This window comes from Malania oleifera, chromosome 4 (assembly GCF_029873635.1).
Source record: "Malania oleifera isolate guangnan ecotype guangnan chromosome 4, ASM2987363v1, whole genome shotgun sequence".
NCBI lineage: Eukaryota > Viridiplantae > Streptophyta > Magnoliopsida > Santalales > Ximeniaceae > Malania > Malania oleifera.
The window spans coordinates 120,941,292-120,964,450 of NC_080420.1; the positions used below are offsets into that span (position 1 = coordinate 120,941,292).

General features: G+C 35.2%; 1 protein-coding gene across 1 annotated transcript; it reads left to right on the forward strand.

The window, feature by feature from the left end:
- Nucleotides 1-234: 234 nt before the first annotated feature.
- LOC131154532 (uncharacterized) lies at nucleotides 235-21,781 on the forward strand. The gene is made up of 11 exons (XM_058107357.1): nucleotides 235-819; nucleotides 1,692-1,857; nucleotides 3,629-4,310; nucleotides 4,436-4,520; nucleotides 8,067-8,154; nucleotides 10,178-10,362; nucleotides 15,723-15,855; nucleotides 16,204-16,340; nucleotides 16,492-16,566; nucleotides 18,826-18,945; nucleotides 21,517-21,781. The coding sequence occupies exons 2-11, from the start codon at nucleotides 1,710-1,712 to the stop codon at nucleotides 21,610-21,612; spliced, it is 1,749 nt and encodes a 582-aa protein (XP_057963340.1). The 5' UTR covers nucleotides 235-819; nucleotides 1,692-1,709; the 3' UTR covers nucleotides 21,613-21,781.
- Nucleotides 21,782-23,159: the final 1,378 nt, after the last annotated feature.

Here is a 23,159-nt window from a genome sequence, read left to right on the forward strand (position 1 = left end):
TACAAACCTCATATTTACGTTTAAAAATTAACCCATTAACCCTTCAAATTAATTAAAAAAACTATATTTATACTTAAAAAATTTCCTTTATTTTCTCACTCAAATCAAAATATTTATTAATAATATCTTAAAAGTAATCCCACATGGAACGCACTCCAACCCCATTAGTAATTAATTAATTAATTAAATTAATTAAACTAATCTTTATAACCCAACATGGTTATGAATGAGACCACCTTATCACAAAAGGGGAGCGCCCCGTGCGCATTTCCCGTGGCGCGAGACACGATCCTATCCGCACGCTCCTACGTGCGCCTCGATGCAGCCGCGTGGCATCCGGAGATCTGATTCACCCTGTCACCCTCCGATGCTGGTCGGACGGACGTCGCCAAGTGGGCCCCAATCCGAGCAGGTACAACGTCCCCTTGGCCTCGGTTTCCTCGAATTACGAGGTTGATGGATCTAACGGTCCAGATCATCCCGCAGCTATCGTCTCGGGCACAGTGTTACTCTTCTCCTAGCTTTGTTGGGGGGTAGGGGGGGGGAGTACAGTGCGTCCCGGCGCAAGTTAACACTGCTCACGGCGTTTCTTGCGCAACAGAGATTTTTAGAGAGAGAGAGAGAGAGAGAGAGGGAAATGTGACTTTGAGAGAGAGGGGGGCGTTGGCTTCTTTCCATTTTTGCTGAAGATTCAGTGGGCCATTGCTTTTGATTAGGGTTTTGGGGTTCATTTTAAGATACATCTCAGCATTATATATACTCTGGCGAGAGCGAGAGGGAGGAGCTCTGAAGAACATCCCTTTCATCTGTTTGGATTCGGTAAGTGCGAGTTTATTGATTTTCGGTTAAAATTTTTCATGGGTTCAGTGTGTTTTTTCGTTTTCCTGAATTGGGTTTGTTGAGTGATGAATGAAGCAGAAATCCATGGCGAAATTCTCAGAGTTATGTTTTTCGTAATTCTGATGAATGAGGTTCACTTTCTCAGCTTCTCCATCTGGGTGGTTACTTCTTCGTTATAAATATACTATGAAGTAGTTGCTTGTAATATTTTAATTTTGCTATTTTTGGTTAGAGCACTTTTGTTCTTCTGCTTGGCGGCTGAGAAAACAGACGAAAGTATGAGGAAATAGGAGTACAAAAAAACCGCGAGGGCTTGGTTGACTGGGGACGTTTTTCTTTTATTGGGTGTTCAATAATGGACAAATCCACTTGATTGTGATTGGAAATTGTTCATTTCTGCTCCAAAGTTTGCTTATAAACTATACTGTGACGGAGGCGCCCATGCATGTGCTTTAGTCATCATAAAATTAGCAAGTAAACACTTTTCACTGGTTTTGTTATGTCTTGAATACCTATATTTCCTGTGCTTGGCAGAGCTGAATGCAGATCCCAGTAACCTGACAATCAGTTTTGTATTTGCGGTTCGCACACGTTTTTTTTCCGTAGGCGTGCTTTGGATGACTGTATCTCATCTGCATGAGTTTGTTGTAGGTGGGGTTAGGGTCTGAGCATTTGACTGATATTTGATAGTTGTACCTCCATTTTGATTGATGGTGAAGCCATTTTGAATTGTAGTTTTGCTATTATATGTAGTAGTGAAACGAAAGGCTAACGCTGGAGTAATGAAATGAATGAATGTCTTTTGAATTACTTACTATCTTCAGTTGGCTAATTCCTGCTCTGCTTTCCAGAATTTTCAGTGATTCTAGATGGGCATAGAGGAAAGAAACACACAGCTACACATCAATGAGGGAAAAACTCATCAAGCATGGACGCTTAGCCGACATGTTTTTTGTGATCTCTCGTGTGTTTCTCCAGTCATGTTCTTGTACCTCTTAAAGGAATGTTATTTTGCAGGTAAGATTTTTCCTCTAAACATCATTCATTTAATTATTTGTGAGCATGATTCTGTTGTAAACTTGTAGTTGAGAAGTTCCTCCTTGAGTGATTAATGTCATAAAAAACAGTAGGCAACTTTAAACACTCACAAGATTATCTTCATACATCAAATTGCTAATCAAACTTTCAAACTCGTATTTGATGACATTGTTATTATCATATGCAAAGTTATTGGTTTTTGGTTTTTGGACAGTCGGCTTGTCAGCAAGTTTGAGGTTGGCTCTGGGTTCATGTCTCTGTGTCAAATGTGTCATTTCTATTTTCTTTTTCCTTTTTATAAACAAATCTCTCATTTAGTTTATTTGCAAGGAAACGTTGGATATTTCCGTGATCAGTTTCTTAGAGTCTCATTTTTCAATTGCTTGGACGGCCAGAGAGGATGTCCAATATTGAAGTTTCATCATCTTTGCCCCTCTTCCCTCAATCCCTCTCAAAAAGCCTGTTTTTGCTCTTTGTTCCCCCTCCTTTTTTCTTTTGTTGAGTTGGGGGGGGGGTGACTGGGCGGGCTAATTGCTTGATGGCATCTGATCCTCAAAGCCCAGTCAATCAGGCATGGATTATTAAGCAAGCCACACTAGACATTTAGACATGTTTAGAAGCAGTTTAACACATGAACTGCCATACTTAGTTTTTTTATGGGTAAGTAGGCATAATTTTATTTTGATCCATCTAATTAGAAACTTTTGTCTAGATTCTTTAAAAGGATTCCAGTTTTTAAAGAAAAACCAATTCTTTTTTTAAACAGCATAATGCTAGAAATATATATAAAATAGCCCCCACAATTTGCTGTTTTGCATGTCTTGTTTCTTATTTCCCGACTCATAGATAATTTATGTATTGAGTTATCACCAGCTCCTTTATTTTATTTTATTTTCCTGACTTTCTTTGAAATGCCTGTTCTAATATTCGCTCCTCTTAGTTTTTATTTTGGAATGAATTAGATTGAGATAGTGAATAAGGACAAGAAAAGGTATGAGAATGGAATAGGCTGCATAGAAGGGAGAGGGTAGGGTTGCTTTATGTGAGGGGTTATATGGTTTTTATTGTATAATATATTTTTGTAAGTAATCAGTCATGCTTGTTTCTGTGTCACTGCTGAGGGATCAAATAGACTGTTTGTGTGTGGGGTCATTTTTTGGAGTTGAGTTATATTTAAAGGGGATTTTTTGTAATTTTCCCTTGCTAACTTCTAGTTAGATCTTGGAGAAAACTTTGGTTTATGCTGCTCAACTGTGAAACTTGCAAACGCTTTTGTCTTTTTGGATTTCCTTTGGCCAAAAAAAATTTTTAGAAGTGGGATTCATGCAGCCTGCCATATTGGCTTAATATTCATATATTTCTAGCATCTGACTCTTTAGATTGATCTAGTAATTGAAAACATAATTTAAGCTTATTATTTTTCTTGAGAAGGTTTATTAGTTCTGGTGATAAATGCAGAAGCATAGCAACTAAATGCATCCCTGTTGCGTACAGCTTGCTAGGTTTTGTTATCATGTCGTGAGAAAGTTATGGTTTGCATGATTTTAACTTTATTTTGTTTATATGCTGAAGATAAAACTGGTAGTTCAAATTTTTAGGTCTTCTACTTCAAATATCTTTAGCCTATGTGTGCTAAATGTACATTCACTACAACAATTTTTTTGGCCTTTGTGATTGCATTCTGGTTTTCTTTAGTTGTATTTTCCTCAACTTTCATGTTTTTGTTTGTTGTTAATTCTGTATTCATTAGGTACATGTAAAGCAACAGCAAAATTTCGTGCTCTTCAGCATCAAGTCCATCAAATACTATATAATAATCCCCATCCTGGCCCAGCTACTTTTGTCGTTCAGTGTCTTTATATCCTGCCAGGGTTTGGAGAATATTGTGAAGGCTTCAGTCACTTAATAATTTCTGCCCTTCGCCGTCGCCTGAAAGCTGGAACCACCCCAGCAGACTCCTTGGAAGCTAAACAGCTTGCTGCCCATTTATTCGTAGATGTTCTTGGGGGTTGTGTCTTTCATGAAGAGAGGATTCTTGTGAAGTTATTGCAAATTTTTGATGTCACATTGATGAACATTGAGAAAGCTTTATGCAATTCAGAAGTTGAAAGTAACAGTAGTTTGGACGAGGCAAAGCAAGTTGTAGAACAGTATATATTCGAATTGATAGAATCTCAGTCATTTATGACAGCAGTCAGTCTACTAGAACACTTCTCTATTCGTCAGTCAGGGCAATCTTTTCTATTTCAAATGATTCTGAAAAAGGAATTCAGAGCAGCTGAGAAATGGGCAACATTTATGGGGAAGCCGATGTTGTGTGTACTTGTCCAGGAATACATTAATAAGAATATGCTGAAGAATGCTTACGAGATTGTAAAAAAAAATAATCTACGACAGGAATTTCCAGATATATATCACAAATTTAAAGGGAGGTACTTGTCATCAGTCATGTTGCCCACAGGCTTCATAATATGTTTTGATTTCTGGTACTTGGATTTTGATGTTCTATATGTTTACCCATTCAAAATAATAATGGAAATGTTTTGTCAAACTGCAGCTCTTTAAAGAAACTTGCAGAAAAAGGATGTTGGGAAATTGCAGAGGCAAATATAAACGATGATAGAGAACTCATTGAATATCTGGTAACAACCTTCTGACATGTGCTGCCATTATTTATAAGACACTGAAATCTCTGAAAAAGGGCATTAGCGATGTTATAAATTATTTGTTGTTCTTGTAATAAAAATAATCCCTTTGTTGTGAACAAAATCATAGCTTTGAGGATGATCCCTGTGGGAAATTGGATGGTTGAAATTGAAGTTAAAATTTGCATGTATTTCTTTATATCACATAAACTATGTTTGATGTCCTGATGTGTGTTTCTTTAAATATTTTTAAATATTTAATATTTTCTTTGAGTTTTTAGACATTATTTTTGCAAGCCACAATGTATGGTGGCAAGCTATTATTATGATTGAAACCAATAATTAAAAGCGAGGGTGTAAATATTGGGGCATTTTGAGCTTCAACAGTGGGTTGGCTATGGGCTAACCTCTCTTGCTTTTCTACTTACATTAGTACGTTTTTCTGATCATTAATTGCCTTTTGGGTACTTGCAACGCGGGCTAAATAATGCACAAGTTAGGAGTAAGTTGTTGTATAGGGCAATAGGAGGGGGGTGGGGTTAGACTTGTAATAGCTTGGACTAAGATAGTGAGAATTTGATAGCACTCCAACTTTCGAAGAATATTTCCTTGGATCATGTGGAATGGTGGAAAAGAGGATTCATGTAGCTATTGCACCTATGTGACTTAAGGCTTGGTTCTTCATGTTGTTATTATATGTATTCTTGATTCTCACAACTAAGCATTTAATTGGGTTAGTGGATGAACTTGTTGTTGAGAATTCTACTTGTGAGTTTGTCTTACATTGGAAAAATAAAGTCGAGGAATAGAGGAAGGGTGCTTATATACATGGTTGGGCCCAAGACCTAATGGCTTAAACTTTTGGGTCAATTTGTGCTCATCCATGTATATCAAGCCCACCCATGAGGACTCCCCTGGTCCTAATACCTGCCCTGTTATTCTATTTTGAGAGTATTGGCTTGGGGCTTGGCCATGTGCATGCATGTGCATATCTACAGTGTATGCATAACACTCCTCAAAGTAACCAAACTAATTTTGTTGCACAAATTCCAAGTAACAAAAAAATTCAGAAAAAAAGAAAAGAAAAGAAAAGAAGATGAGTATAAGATCCAACAACAACCAACAAGCCTTAAGTCCCACTAAGTGGGGTTGGCTATATAAATCCTTTTCCACTAGTTCACATGATTGATGGCTGTTTCCTCGGCTAATTTGAGAGCTGTTAAATACCTCTTCACTACCTTATTCAAAGTAATATTAGGTTTACCCCAACCTCCTCTAGTACCATAATAATAAGTAGTTCACTCTTCCTCTTTGGTTGCACTACTTGGCTTGCTTTTCAAATGCCAAAAGCATCTAAGTCGCCCCTCCTTATCTTCTATCGGTGCTATTCCTAATTTATTGCAAATATGATCATTCCTTAATTTATCCTTTAATGTCACACCACTCATCCACCTTAGTATTCGCATCTTAGAAACATTTGTTTCTTAGTTGCTCAACATTCTGATCCATATAGCATGATAGGCATGGCTAGTGTTATGGCCATCCTATAGAACTTTCCTTTTAGTTTTAATGGTATTCTACGATCGCACATACACTTAAAGCACTTCTTCATTTTGCCCAACCTTGCTTTAACCCTATGAACTATATCCTCTTCAATTTCTCCTTCCGCTTGCATAATAGATTTATTGCTATAGAATTAAGTCATGCTAATACCAGGAGGGAGGACCTTGTAAGGCCTTCTAATGTACAACAAATTGTTGGCATTAACTTTGTCAAGGATTTCCAGCAAGAAAAAGCTTTAATAGTTTTAAATTTTTTACGTGGGTTTTCAGCTATTTTATCAACGACTGAAAACCAGATTTCCTTGTAGCAACTTGCTCCACAATTCTTTAATACTCAAAATTTTTCACTTTTTGTGGATTAAGGGAAAATTAAAATGAAATCACCATGTGAATTTAAAATAAAATTAAATAAGAATTCCTAAAACTTCTGAAAATTTGAAGAAATAAGAAAATGCAAAAATATTTTCTTCAATTTTCAATTGTTTTGGGAGTATAGAGAATGAGTTTAAAGTATTATTAAGTAATTTCTATTTTTATATAATAACTTTTAATTTGTACTCTTTTACATTTCTAATCATAGTTTAGTTGACTAGAGCTTTAAATTGATTTCTTAAGGTTTAGTAGTGGTGCTGTTAAATTGCTTAGTGCTTGACGATGAAAAATTTTGTGGTGATTGAAGGATGGTGTGATGATTAGTCACTATTTGATCCCAAGGGCAAAACTGAACACATGTTCAGCTATGTTTTTAATATGTTTTTGTTTTTCTAATTACCTAGTGCTATGTTTTTAGTTTCTGTATATAGGTTTAAGTATTTGCTTAGAATTTTTGTTTTTATAATTTTTTACAGTGATGCTAAATGACCTCATAGGTTCCAATTAACATTGAAACATTCTTAGAGAAAAAGGATTAGGAAAATGAGTGAAATGAGAATACGGAATGTATTGTCAAATATTCAATATGATGCCACAAGAAATAAAGAAATTTGAAATTATAGAAAACAAGTCTGCAATCCCTCCTAGATGAAGGCTGAAAATACTAACAGTTGAACTAACAAGGTAAGATCCTTAACTTCCTAATAATTATGACTATTGAGGTACAAGAAATAGAATACCCAGCAAACTGAAAATAAAAAAGAAAAGGAAAAAGGAGTTTTATGTGAACCAAAAAGGTGGTAAAAATGAGGGAAAACAATAGAGAAAGATGCACTGCCGTTTTATAAAGCCTCCCAAGAATGAACACAAGAACCATGATCCGCTTTATATTTAGAAAAGGGAAAGAATAAATAACAAATTTGAGATTGAACTCAAGAGGGACTTCCCTGTGTAATAGTGGCATAAGCATGAGCATCCCTCCATTCTCTTGAGGGCCTAATCAATTTTTATGCCAATGAAAATATATATATTTTATTTCTTTTATAAAAATGCCAAAACCACATCCCAGTAAGAGCAGTGTTCTTAGGCACCAAATTACACCCCCCTTCCCCACACTCATACAAACACACATACATATTACAATATAATGTATAATAATAGAGTGTTTTAATCACCTTCTAATCCCCCAATCATGTTACTAGTAGGGGTACAACTTGGAATTTAAATTTTTTTATAAGAATAATTTTGAAAAGAGAAGGTGGACACACCAAAGAGAATCCTTTTTAATATGTAAGGTGTGTGTGTGTGTATACACACGTATATATTAGAGTTAAAGAAGACATGTCAAAGATCAATAGGTGGAGGACAAGACACCCCTCCAGAAATAAACTAAAAGCAATTACAGTAATGCTGCACTGCAGTCCCTGTGAAGATTAGACAACAAAATCCTTCCCCCCCACCCAAACACATACACACACACTTGCACCAGAAATGCCTAAAGAATGTACCAAAAAAAGAAGCGAGTGAGATAACTGTATGTCTGTATCCCATGACAAGTCGAAAGAAAATGTATGTGAAATGATAATGCTGTTTTCTGATCTTAATGAAGGTTTATTTGGCTATGGAAGCTGGCTACACAGAGAAGGTTGATGAACTCTGCGACCGCTACTCCCTTGAGGGTTTTGTGAGAGCTAAAGGTGTGCTACTGTATACTTTTCCTTTCATGATCACTTTATAAGAAATCAGTAGCTAAAAAATTTATTCTATATCTGTATTGTTTCTCTTTCTTCTGTCTTTATCTCAGTGAACAGATCAAATCCTGAATCCATTTCTTTTTCTGGTATCCAATATCCAATTGGATTATTGGATTGGAATATAGAATATCATAATAATGGTAGAAATGGAATCACTTTTTTTTTTTTTTTTTATATTCTATACAAAACTCCATAAGAGTGGCAGAATTCCAATTCCGTTTCCAGGATTGTTTTATCAATTCCTTTCTGTATCTGTTGCGAGTTCCAATTTGAATAGAAAATTTTCTTTATTTTATTCCTCCGTTCATCCATATTATACCTCCATATACGATTCTACCTTGTTTTGAAGCTACTAAAAGAAATGCATCCTGAACTTCTTATCATGTAATGGTGTCTTTCTTGATGGATGAATCCCTTAAACTTCCCAGGAACATTTTGGCAACTGAGGAGCACATCCTGAGGAATATTAACTTTATAATATTCAATGTGTTATATATATATATATATATATATAAAATAAATTCCAAGGCCTCATATTGGGATTGCAAGGTTTGATCTAGACTTTAAACTTTTCCTACACTAAGTAAAATGTAATGGTCTGGATAAGTTATTCCAGTTATTTGGTGATACATCGACATGCTGCATTGAGATGCAATAAAGTACTTTGTGGTAAACTATTCATAGCAATACCTGAAAGATTTCTATTTAACTCTGGAAATAAATATCTAAATGAGTATGTTTTACTTGTATCCTACTTTGTGGGGGCTCTCACGCTGTCCCTAAAAGAGAGGCATGGATGTCTTCCGCGGGTGAAAATGCTTGATTTTATGTGAATATGGTGATATCTATGGGTGAATATGTGGTTCCAGGGGTGAAAACAGTGACCTTTTAGATTCTGACAAGAACCTGAAATCGTGAAGCCGTTGCCATGTTTTGTCATGTTCTTTATGGCTCATCTCAGACCATGGAATCCTTGCAGAGCTACTGTGCTAAGGCCTTGAAGTATCTTGAGTGAAATGAGCAGTGGTCTAGTCATTGATGTGGCTGTTTGGTAACTAGGCATGTGATCAAATTTCTCATGCTCGCAATGAATCCAATTGATGCATGTGTAATGCTTCTTCTCTCTCAAGATCTGAGGTAGTATGTTCCACTTCCACCCCTTTCTTTCCTCTTTTTGCATTGTGGACCTGGCATTAATGCAGTCATTATTATGCCATTGATTATTACATAAGCTGGAAATGATGACAACAGTATAATATTGACATATTGGTTGTATATGTTGTTGATGGTGGTGCATTTCCTCACTTTGTGGCATGTAAATTCTGCAGATCATGCTCTGCACTTCAAACCTGTTAATACGGGCCTTGTGTTGATTTTTTAGATCTTATGTTTGTTTGGTCAACTCATCACATTTGCTCCTGGGCGCCAGTTACTTGCAAATCAAATTATTAAAAAGAACAAACAACAGTGGTGTCGGTTCAATTCTCTGTCATAGCTTAGCACCTTTTCTCATCTGTTTCCCTTTATTTGAATGACCTTTGTATCTTTTCATGATCCTCGAATTTTATTTTAATTATCCTCTCTTTCTTTCAAATATTTGCTAGAGAAAGCTGCTGGCAGGATATGCACCTTCTCATTGGCCTATTGTTACGTTGGCAGCTGTCTCTTTATAAGATCAACATTTTGGAGTGCTCCTTGCTTTCTAGTTACTTTGCATTCATTCATCTTTATGTCTATACCTTGGATATGTTTAGTCTAATGATCATGGCATATTTTTCCTCACACAATATAATTGACCATCGTATTAAAATTGCCTGCATGAATGGTGCCATTGTTTGTCCATAAATGTTGCATAAAATTGCATGTTACAATCCTGGTCACTTCATTGTTCGTTTCCATTTCTTTAGTTCTTTATGAAACTCATACTTGCTCGAAGGCTAGAATAATTCATTTTAATGTTTTACAGAACCTGAGGCAAGTCTCTTGCAAAGTCGCTATCTTCATCTTAATGAATTGGATTTAGAAGGTGTTGTTTGGGTTGATGAGGTTAGTGGTTTGCAAAGTGCAACAAGCCACATTGAGGAATGTAAAGTTGTTGGGATTGATTGCGAATGGAAACCCAATTATGAGAAAGGCAGCAAACCAAACAAGGTAGTTATAAGATATCTTTTGCTATCATTTTTTTTCCAGAACAAATATTGTCTTTCTTTTAGTTGCTTGTTCTTCACCAGATTTATTACAATATGTTTACATAAAAGAAATGTATTTATTCTCATTATCCTATTTGCATGAAATGAAGAGCTGCTTGTTAAATTAATTGATAATTTATAAAGGAAACTAAAAAGGGTACTTACCAATCCTCCCAAATTCCATTTTATTCAAATTTCGAAGTGTAGATTTTTGGCTGCTTATGAGTAGCTTGCTCTTCTCAACTTGCATATTGTCCTGCTGATTTTTTTTAATAACTTGCATATTGCAAAAACCAACACATTTAACATCATCACTTAAGATTGGATTTTAAGATTATATTGATTATAGTTGAAGTCTTTTTACATCTCTTATCTTTAAATGTCTATTAGTATTTGTGTAGCTTAAATCATAGTGAAACACACATCACCTTTCCACTTTTTTATGGCCTTGAAAGAAACATATTAACATCATAATTAAATATAAAGTGAATTTAACAATTAATTCAATGATAGGAGTGAAATGGACGACATGCTCTCCCTCTCTTCTCCCTCCAACCTCTTAGCCCTTGTATTCACCTGGTGTGTGTTCGATTCTGGCTCCTGTTCGCCATGGAGAGCAGGTGGCTCTTATGGGCAGTGACACCTTGATCCTAGGAAACATGGACACTTCTGGAAGCCTGAAGTGTCAGTATTTGATATGTGTCAGATGCTGACAGCTGCCCTACGCTTCCCAACAATATCCAATTAGTAATTAATTTATTTTTACTTTTGGACATGGCTGAGACACTTCCTGACACATCTTGAGATGGAAAGAACATCTATATGACACTTTCTTTGAAACAATGCTTTACTGTTGCCCCTTTAGTTTTGTTAACAAGGCCCGAAATTTTTAAAAAAAAAATTATGGATAGGTCAAGAGATTGAGAGTCAGCGTCCATTGACACTGGTGTGGTGGGGCTTTGGAGCCCTAGTGCCACTACACTAGCCCTCCCCCAAATTACCCCTCTCTGTAAAGTCACTGCCATTTTGCCACTATTAATTTAAAAAAAAAAAAAAAAAAATTTCTTGGTGAGCGATGCTCATTGTCCACCATCAGATATGTCCTTGAGTTGTTTATTTGACCAATATTCTACAATATCAATGTAGTTGATGATAGTCTATGTGTAGTTTGTAAAATGTGTATGTTTGTACAATGTGTTAATTGATACTTTTGCATGAATGGTGCTTATGTTTCATTTTAAATGAAAGTTTCCAAATACTTGTCATATTTAAAAGGAGAAACATGCCTAACTACATGTAATTTTTATATTAAATATATCCTTATTGTGTCGTATTTTATTTTTTCAAATTTGTGGTATCGCTGTGTTAATATCATGTCGTATCCATGTCTCATGTCAGTACCGGTCCTCTGTAGCCTTGATCCTTGAAGTTGTTTCTCAGTGGAAAGAGCATCTTTGTGTAAAGTTGGTGTGAATCTGCAGCAAAATTCATACAGAGCTGATGTATGACAGTTGGAATGAATAGCATAAGAGGCTGGCTTCTTGCCTTCTACATAGGCAGCTAGAGTGTCACAGGAGGTTGCCTAGGGGTTGAAGGTGAAGTGGTTGGAACTCTGTATATCTCTATTGTGTTATTGTTGGTAAATATGGCTTCTTTAGGTTAGGCCTGGATGGGGCTCAAATATCAGCCCAGTAAGGAGTTATAGAGGTCCAATGTGCTAGGTAATTTGGAGTTAATGGGCTTCCATTTCAAGATCAATTATCTGAACTGTTTTTAGGTTCTTCACCTCATCTTAAAAAGGATCCTCTTAAGCAGGCCCATTGTTCATCTCAGACTCAGCGAGTTGGACCCAGTAGCATTCAGGCTCAAAGTTCAAGATACATTTTAAAAGGGCAGCCTATGGATTCTGTTCATTCTCCAAAGCAGGCCAATGTCCCATTGTCTGCTTCGCTGATGGAGAAAAAGAAGGCATCTACCTTCTCCCTTGTGGAAAGAGAATTCAGTCCAAACAGCCTTGGAGGACAAGAGATGGTGAAAGTTAGTCATAAATCTGTTAATTCCAGGAGGTTGGTCTATGTTATTGCGCCTTAGTGGGAGAGCAATCTTGTGCAGAGGACAGGATTTCAAGTGAATCCCTGGTGATGACTCTTGAAAAATGGGTATTCAAAGGATTTAGAAGCTGGTGTGGACAAGATTAATAGAACAGCTTAGAGGGGAAACCTTTTGATTTGGGAACCAATTCTGATAATTTTAGGGGTCGAAGGGTTTATGCTCGTTGGAAAGTGGTTCAAATTGTTGTAGAGATGAGGAAAAGATCTGAAGAGAAGAGAGAGCATTATGGTGAATTAAGGAGAGACAAGAAAGGAGAGTTAAGTATTGTGGATGATGCATATGCTGAGAAGGGTGTAACTAGTGAAAGGGCTAGCAAAGTTGAGGAGAATAAGAAATGGGGGGTACCTCTTGGATAATGATAGTGTGGACTGTAGTGAGTTTGATTGTGATGGGTGGTTGCTTTTGGATGAGATTTGGGAACAATTTGGATATGGTTTTGACTCTACTAACTTACTTTTTTGGGGAGGGGGGTTATCTTATGTTTGCCCATCTTTGTCGAAGGTTTGGGGAGGTTTCTATTTTTGAGGATGATGGATTGGTTAGAAGCTCAACAATTTTGCCTACTTCTGTGGAAGAGACTTTTGGTAAGTATTTAGAATCTCAGCAATTAATGGATAAAATGGGTTTAAAGCTGCTTGATCTTGGAGGAAACGACGTGCATTTGTGGTAAAAGTAAAGAAAAGTAAGGTTAGAGAGAGCTAGCTAATTCAAAGTGCTTGGTGAACTACAATGGAAAGGGATTTAAGAGGGAGTTTTTTTTGGTCAATTTTGTTAGCTTTTATTTCATGCATTTGTGGTAAAAGTAAAGAAAAGAAAGGTTAGGGAGAGCTAGCTAATTCAGAGTGCTTGGTAAACTACAATGGAAAGGGATTTAAGAGGGAATTTTTTTTTATCAATTTTGTTAGCTTTTATTTCGTTGTTTTTGTTTTCTATCTTTTTATTTGATTTTGATTTTTTAATTTTTGGAGGACTTCCTGTCCTCGCTTAGGTTGCATTATCTTTTTTCTCTATCTAATACATCTTCTTTTTTAATCAAATAAATAAATGAATATAAAATCATGTGTTTTAAAAGGATGGTATGGAATCCATGGAATTTTTTTATTATAGTCTCTTTTGTGAAAATGGAATTGTATTCTTGTATCTGGGAGACCTTTGATGGGGATCAACATGCACCTCGAGTATCTTTCGTGGATATTGTGCTACGTGGACGACCACCTGAAGTTCACCATTGGATGTGAACTTTATTTGCAGCAATTGAAGCTTCTCTTGGAAGCTAGCTTGGAAAGTGGATGACAACTTGCAAGTCAATGAGTCTTGGTTTTTCAAGAAGCATGACAACTTGCAAGTCAAAGAGTCTTGTTTTTTCAAGAAGCATTTATTTCATTTTAAGTTCCTAGACTCCAATATCATAATTATTCTAGTTCCTAGGCACCTATTTCCCGTGACAAACTATTTCCTGGGAACCTCATTACCTATGTTTTAAATGTTTTATTTTACTTTTTTATTTTCTTTAATATCTTAAAAAGTCATGTGCAAGTCATGTGCATGCTCATGTAAGGCTATAATATGCCATCACTTATATTGTAAAAGGGATCTTTGCATAATCAATTAAAAAGGAAGCCTTTGCTTAAACTTGTGAATTTTGTTCCTCTCCTTATGAGTGAGTAGTGTGAGGCTACGTTCTGTCTCCCCGGAGATTGGGTGGTGAGAGACCACGACAACATCAACGTCATCATCAACACTACACGCCCACTCCTCTTTCATAGCTCACAACCACAACCTTCTTCAAACTTCATTCTTCTCACAAGATTCCTAAGGATCAACAAGCTTGTTCGTGGTGCGATCGAGTACTCGTGTGTCTTGGTGTTTGTCATTTCAAACCTTTTGGTAAGCTCGTTTCAATTCCTTGTTTGTGACAATGTAAAACAACCCCTAAAGGTACCTTGTATGCCTTGAAACTCTACTCGAATTCTTGATTGAAAAACATTGTTCATTCTCTTTGAATCTTCCTAGATTTTCAACATGAACATCCTTGCTAGTACCATGCTTAGGGATATTTGATTTGTATGCTAGGACTTGTGATCTAAAACTTCTAATATAACATCTTTTAAAGTGAACTTGATTACTTGAATGAAATAACCAACTAAGGGCTTTTAAACCAAATCATACATATTTTCAAAATCTCAACAACTTGTGATCATTAGAATATGTTTGTGATGTTCATGCTTGGTTAATTCAATTCTTCCCAAATATTGTGGTATTGTGTGTGTGCTACAAAGAGGGGCAACCGTAGGACTAGGGCTACTTAGAACCGTCCTACATCAACCTTGCATCTAAAATGGCTTTATAACAACAACCAAATCTCAAGTTCTACTTGGTTGGGCTGTCTACTGAATCATTTTCCACCATTGTGCATGATTTTGGACAATAACCTCATGAAGTTGGATTGTTGTCAAGTTTCTCTCTCTCTCTCTCTCTCTCTCTTATTTTTTTTTTTGTATTTTAAATATATATATATATATATATATATATATTATACCTTGGTCCTAGTTATTTTAAGTCTACCCTTATTCCTCCTACTACTTCTAACATCAGCTAACTCAATCATCTTACTGTAGTTGGCCAATGTTGCAACTTGCAAGTGCCACCCAAAATGGCTTCATGTGATTAAGAATTTAAAGCAGTGATGAGAAATATGTTTGGTATAATCTTTACGAGAGTAAGAAGATGAAAGAAGGATAGAACATTCTTAGCTTAAGTGGTTAAGATTGTCTAATTCTTACGTTGTTTATTAAGACAAGCATTAACCATTCTTTCAAGTATGAAATGTGCCTATGGTGGAAAAATAACAAGTGAGGGGGAAAATGACATTATATTTTCTATAATAAAAAAATAAGTCCATTATCCCCAGATCTCTATTGTGTGTCCATCCTCAAGCTTGTGCATGGAGAGAGCATTTTAAATTTCTTTGTTGTTCTAGGAGATGCTCCATTGCACTTCTATTCTGATGCAGTATAGTTGGTGATGTTGTCAAAATGATGGATTAGTTATTAATCTTCTGGAAGGGCTTCTTCTTTTTCTTTTTTATCATCATCATCATCGTATAATCCCTTGGCATTAATGATATGATAATTTATTTGCTAATGCTTGATATGATTTTTTAGCATAATTGTTCATTGTATTAACAAAGTTCATCGTTTGATGTTATAGGTGTCTATCATGCAAATTGCTTCTGAAAGGAAGGTTTTTGTCTTTGACATGATAAAGTTGTTTGAAGATGTGCCTGAGATTTTAGACAATTGCCTCGTACGCATTTTGCATTCCCCCCGAATTCTGAAACTAGGTATGAGAAATCTGAATCCATTAGCTTGGATAGACTTCCTCAAATATCACCATAGTGTCATGTTAGCTTTGAAGGTAATCTGTACTTCCTAGGTAGAGGTAAATCCTTTTCCTGCCTGTGGTTTACTTTTTTTTGGGTTACTGGGAAGGCAACAATCACTGGCAATCTCTAGCCTCTCATAGATAGAACTTAACTCTTGATTGGTTGTCATCAATACAGATTTGTAATCATCCACTATATATATGTCCTTGTTTCTTTCCAAGTAGGTCAATCTGGGTGTCACCCAGATGATAGGTCGTGTTACCGATACTTTAATTTGATGTTTGCCTTGTTGGTTGTGCCTTGTAGGCTATAATTTTCAATGCGATGCACAGCAACTAGCTTATTCATATGGTGAGTTGGAGTGTTTTAAGCACTATGAAATGCTACTGGACATTCAGAATGTGTTCAGAGAACCTCGAGGTGGTCTCTCTGGGCTTGCAATGGTAATTTAAACATTACCTTCACTGCTATCCTCTCATTTCCCACTTCTATATGTCAACTTCTATATCTCAATATGAATCCATTATGCGTGGACTGCTGCTTGTTATACTCAAATAATCGCTAGACAACTTTCCTGAAACCATTATTACTCAGAAAATACTGGGTGCTGGTTTGAACAAGACAAGACGGAACAGCAACTGGGAGCAACGACCTTTGAGCCAAAATCAGGTGTGTTGTTATCTATTGTTTCATTAAGATGTTTCCATGATTTCTATCCAAAAAAAAAAATGTTTCCACAATTAAAAACTTTTGAGAGTGCTTGTGTTTTTACTATTTCCCTTGGGTAGGTGTCTTTTTATATGGTGACTTTGTCCCCACATACTGTACCTTCTCTTCTTTCTATATATCTTTTGTTATATAAAAAAAAAAAAAAAAAACTTATGAGAGTGCTATGGGAGTAACATTAAGAATTTTATGTGCCTTCTTTGATTATCGAAAAAAAAAAAAAAAAATCTCGAAAGTATTCTCCATCACAATCTTTTAATCATGTGCATATAAATATGCGTGCATGCAAATTTGCAGTGGCTTTGTGAACCTTGGATGTTTTGCTGATGTCTGTACACCTTATATAGAAGCAGGATTTGGGTTTCCAACCTCTCACTTTTTCTTGTTCTATATTTCCCCCTGTACAATATTGATGGTTATGCACTTATGCTTATGTTATGTAAGTCAAATATGGGTATGGCTTTTTAAATTGCCTACTTTATGAATGTTGCCTGCCCCATTCACCGACTTCTTTGAATCCAAGTTCTAGATTATTCCATAAGTTTCAAACCTGTGAATTTTTGAAATGCTATTTAATTCCCACGTAAAATAAATAATCACTAATTTCTTCTTTGCAGTTTTGATATTATTAAATTCTTTAATGGGTCTATAAAAATTTCATCATTTAAACAAATTGTCATTTAGGACGTTTTTTGCAACCTATGCTTTTGTTGCATTTATAAATGGATATATTGGTTAAACCAGATCATAGCATCAAGTATCAACGCAATTGACCTGTTAAATTGAAAAATATTCTATTATTACCCTTTATAGGTTGTAATTGTAGGCGGAGGAAAAATATGAGCTTTTCATTTACTACTTCAACAACAACAAACGAGCCTCAAGTCCTATTAGGTAGGGTTGGCTGCATGAATCCTCTTCTGCCATTCTGCACGATCCAAGATAATGCCCTCTTGGTAAATGGTGGGGTGACAAATACTTACCTACCATCTCACTTGAAGTTATTCCAAGTTTACCCTTCCTCTTCCTACTACGACTAACATTAGCTAGCTCAACCCATGTTGCCCACCAGCACACATGCCAAACCATCTTAACTGCACTTTCCTTGTCTTATCTTCTACAGGTGCTGTACGTAGCTTTCCACGAATATGTTCATTCCTTTATTTATCTTATAGAGTTATATCACTCATCCAAGCATTGTCATTTTGGCAACTTTTACTTTTTTGATATGTTGTTCCTTACTTGCCCAATATTCTCAACTATATATCACAACCGGTCTAATAGCCATCCCATTTCCTTTTTTATGGGCATTCTATGATTAGACAGCATGCTCGAAGCACTTCTCCATTTTAGCCAACCTACTTTAACTCTTATGTATTACATATTCTTCAATTTCTCTCAGTTTGCATAATAGATCCTAGGTATTGAAAGCTACCAGCTCTATTAATTTCTTGTCATCAAGTTTAATTCAGGCTGCTTTACTAAATTTCTGAGATGTGAGGAAACATGTTTGTTGGATTATGAAGGGAATGTATATTTGTGATGCCTATTATGATGCTTGCATTTTTTTTTAAAGGGTGTTTACATGAACCCTTGAAAAGTTAAAATAATCTGGTTTTCCTGGAAAAAAAAAATACGAGAACTAAATTTTGGATTTAAAAAAATATGCAGTAATTTTATTTTGTATTGTGAAATTTATTTGTTGCAGTTAAAACTTATTTTCTTGTCCTTGGAGGGGTGCTTTGGGGGGGGGGGGGGGGGTGGGGGTTGGTATTCTTTAGTTAGTATACTTTCAGTTACCATCCCATTCGGATATTCAGGGTACTTTGCTTACTTGCATTTATTTACACGGCTTGGCTATCTATATTTCCCAAGCAGCAATTGAGCTTAGTCTTTCTGTGTTCATAGTATGCCAGTGGGTGGTCTCTTATCAACATCTGGCTTGGCCTCCTGCCACTTTGTTTATCTTGATTTAGGTTCATTCCTGCACTTGAATAGTTATAGCATCTGCTCGAAATAGAAGTGTTCAGATGCTTGACTAAGTTTATTGAAGCAGAGAATGGGGATTAGCTTTGTTTATCACTTCTGTTATTTGCAATTTGTGCGACAAAGCAAGAACTTCTATGCTAAAATAGGCTTATTCTTTGTTTTCTTTATATATTTTGAGGTTGGGAATTTATAGACTTAAGATACTGTTTGCAGCTAGAATATGCTGCTCTTGATGCTGCTGTACTTGTTCACATATTCCGTCATGTTCGTGGTCATTCTCAGCCTGCTAGTCTATCAGAAGGCCATGCCAAAATTGAGTGGAAGTCTCACATTGTAAGTATGGACAAAAACTGTAAATAATTCCTTTTTATTTTTCATTTTTCTGCAAATTGACTCCCCCCCCCCCCCCCTCCCTCTCTTTCTCTCTCCCTTCCTGTGGAAGTCAAGGGTGATGGATACCTACACATTTCCTTGAGCCCAAAATCAAACAAGCAGTTTTCACAGAAACTAAATAAGGATGGTTTTGGTGGTATAAAATTAAAATTGATCAATTTTATGCCTCCCCACATGAAGTTGAACCTGAAAATAAAATTACAAAATTCTGAAAATATGTATACCATCCCTTCATGTTGTTTGTAAATCAAAGTAAAGCCTTGGGTTAATGGTACTGTTTTTTTTAAAAAAAAAAAAAATGTTATCCTGTTGTAATCGGCTGTGCTTTATGCTTTTTGTTGTAGTTTGGTTTTTGATTTAAAAAACCATTTGGTTTCGGTTTAAGGGCACCATTGGTGTTCTGATTTCAGTTTCAAATTTCCTTGATTGAATTTGCTCCGTGGACAAACCTGTTCCTCTTTCTCCTCTTCTGGGTGCATCTGTTCTATTCATATTCCTGCCACTTCCTCCTCTCCAAGGACAGATAAGCATGAAGCCGGGACTAGGGACATGGTGCGGCTTGAAACAAATATAGGGATACAACAATTCGTAGGCATGTAGGATACGACATGGGATTGACATGCTAATTAATATATTATTCAAGTATAGTACATATAAAATACTAAGTTGTCAATATTTATTATTTTAAGTTTTTTCGATTGAAATTTTTTTAATATTTATGTAATATTATATTTAAAAAAAATTCAATATAAAAACACTTAATGCATTTTTTTATTTCTTTTTTAATTTACGATAAGTGTAAACATGTTGCTTTTTTCCATTGTAAGTTTTGACAAGTTTATTATATACAACAACAACAAAAAACCAAACCTTAAGTCCTACAAGTGGGATTAATTATGACTCCTTTTCTGCCAACGTCCAGAATCTTGGATTATTTTTTCCAATAATTTGAGGGTTGTTAAATCCTTACTATCTCATTCCAAATTATTTGGGATGATCCCTGCCCTGTCTAGTGTTGCTACAACAATAGCTAGATCACTCTTTCTGGTGCACTATTGGACTTACGTTGTAGGTGGTCAAATCATCTTTGCAGCCACTCCCTTATCTTAGCGTGCTATGCCTAACTTGTTACGATATACCACTCATCCACCTTAGCATTCTCATTTCAACAACTTTTACTTTTTGGATAGGTTGTTTCTTAATTGTCTTAAGATAACCCATATGATGTAGCTAACCTTACAACCATATTATAGAACTTTCCTTTTAGTTTCAAGGGTATTCTACTATCATACGACACGTCCAAAACACTTCTTTATTAGTCTGCTTTAGTTCCATATATCACTTCCTCTTCAGTTTCTTGCATGATAGATCCAAGATATGAAAATTTACTGGTGTGACCTATCAAGTTTAGCCTTCTTTCCTATGTTTGCCCTACTTTGAACGAAATTACATTTGATATATTCTATCTTATTTCTATTTATTCCAAAACTTCTAGATTGTAAAGCGTATTTACATAATTCTTACTTAAATTCTACTTTACCCAGTTTCATCAATCAAGACAATATCCTATATTCATGCAAAACCTATGCATACATGCACACATATTGATAGGAAGTCTTGAACGTTTAAAGGAAAATATGGTTCAGATAAATGAGAAAAACATGAAAGAAATTATATATACGAGTATTGCAAAAATACTATGTCACAAGGGCAGGTTCTAATTGGTAGGGGTGGTATGGGGGTTGCTGATCCGGCTATGGTCATAACCTATGACCTTCATCCTTTTTTTGTGAAGTGCATTTAATAATTCTTGCATACGAGAATGGTTTCTTAGTACTATTAAAATAGGAAATTGTTGTTGAAGTATAAAATTTTGTGTGTATTTTTAATGCTTATAATTTTATATAGCATGGGAGGTGTTGTATATAGTTACAAAGGAGATATGAAATATTGTTATGCCATAAAAATTAGGTTTGTTGTCTATATAAAAAAGTTTAGCCGTCAGGGTAAGACTTAAATATTACGACAACCCTATTCTTACCCCTGCAAAGTGGGGAACCTTGTCGCCCTGGTATGCCCTTTTAGTTCTATAGATATGGGCAGCACAGTGCACAAAGCTCCTGCATGTGCGTGGTCTAAGGAAGGGATGGACGACAATGGGTATATAGTACGTAGACCTTGAACTTTTGCAAGAAGCTATTTTCACGCCTCGAGCCCATGATTGGTCACATGGCAACAACTTTGCTATTGCACCTATGCTCCCCTCCCTTTTAGTTCTATGGATATGTAGGGAAAAATACTTAACACTTGTACTGGCTTTGGAGTTGGATTGATACTGCATTTTTTGGAACTTGGAGTTTTGTGGATTTGAGGAATACGAACATATCAAGTCTGGTCCAAAATCAATATTCAAATCTAGTTTCAAAATTCACACTCTCAAAAACAATCTAATCTTTATTGCATGTTATTTGTTTAATCTAAAGTAGTTTTGCCCTTCTGGACAATATGCAGGTTTCCCGCATGGATAACCAAAAAATGACAAAGAAGCAGATTACAAGTAAAGACAAGTCTGAAGGTGGACTTAACAAGGATTCACAATTGAGCTAGTTTATACCTTACCCTTCTCATCAGTAAATATTTATGCTCAACCAATGCAGATGCTGCTGAAGTAGACTTGCTGCTGTAGAGTTTCAATTTGTTTATGGGAAAAAATTCTTCACTGGAAAATGGAATGCCCTAGATTATCTAATATAACTGCATTTTATTCTGCTCTGAATTATATGTGCTTTTGGCTGCTAAATGTAAAATCTTTATCTTGGTCATTTTAATTCAGGTCCTGAGCACAAAATGTCAGAACCTCTTGGCTTTCACAGGGAAACCTTACACCTAAAACAAATACTCTTTGCCATGCGTTTCGGAGTATGGAATTTGGGTATTATATTTGGATTTGTAAATATTCAAACTAAATTCAGCGCAAAATTATTTTGAGTTTTGTCAAAAGTTACACATGTTCTATTTAAGATCTGAAATTCATGTTATCAAATGCACAATCTTAAGCTTTTCAGCCAGCACTATTTGTACATTTTGGATCCACTTTATTCTAAAATCACAGTGATTTTTTTGTGCCAAAATTTGTTCTAGTTATTGTAGACAATGCTATTCAAGGGATTTTATTTCCCTTAATTTTTTCTTGCTAGTGCACTATTGAGGAGATATGAGAATTGCCTCTCAGAAGTAACACATATAATTCAGGTGGTAACAATGTAATTTTTATATGTAAAATGAAAGTAGCAAGGGAAGTTTGTTTTGAGTTGGGAGAGGGTTGGATTGCGATTAGGCCTAACATATTTTGGCTTCGTTATTTAGTAAATGAGCGTACATAAGCTTGGTTTATAAATCTCTATGGACCATTGAAGAGGCAAATTTCAGGACATGTTCATCAATTTAATGCCGCGGTAATTGTTGGGCATCGCTTTCAAAAATTAGAGTAAAAAATTGAAACTATCGACCTATTTGGTTAATATTTATAAAACTCATAAATTAAAAACTTAATTAAAAAATGCTTATTTTTAATTTTAAATCAAATAGTATTATAAAATATGATTAAAATAATAAAATTATAAATAATACACAATAAAAATATTACTATAGTAAGAATAAAAATTATTATAATTATTTTACTTAATTGTTTTACTTTCAAAATTTACCTTATAATAAAAATTTTATCGGACATAACAATTGAAAATAGTAAAAATATTGTTGTAATCAGTTTTATTACTATTATTTTTGAAATATATGTATAATTTTCTCTTAATTATATTTAAATTCATATAATCATTTAATTTTGATTTTCATTTAAAAGTGTATAAAATGATTAATTTAATCTAAAAAATTTATTTTAGAATATTAAAATTTTCGGCAATAGGTTTCTAAAACAATTGAAAACCATAAAATTGAATTTTCAATTTTTAGCAAACAATTGAAAACCGACAATAGAAATAGAAAACTGACAACGTTAACAATTGTGTTTTCATTATTTGTTTCTTCATTGCGGAGAAATAGAAACAGAAATAAAAAAACAGAAATGATACCAAACATGCCTGAGCTTAATAAGTTTATTTTTGTGCTAATAAATGAATTATCTTCCAAATCTA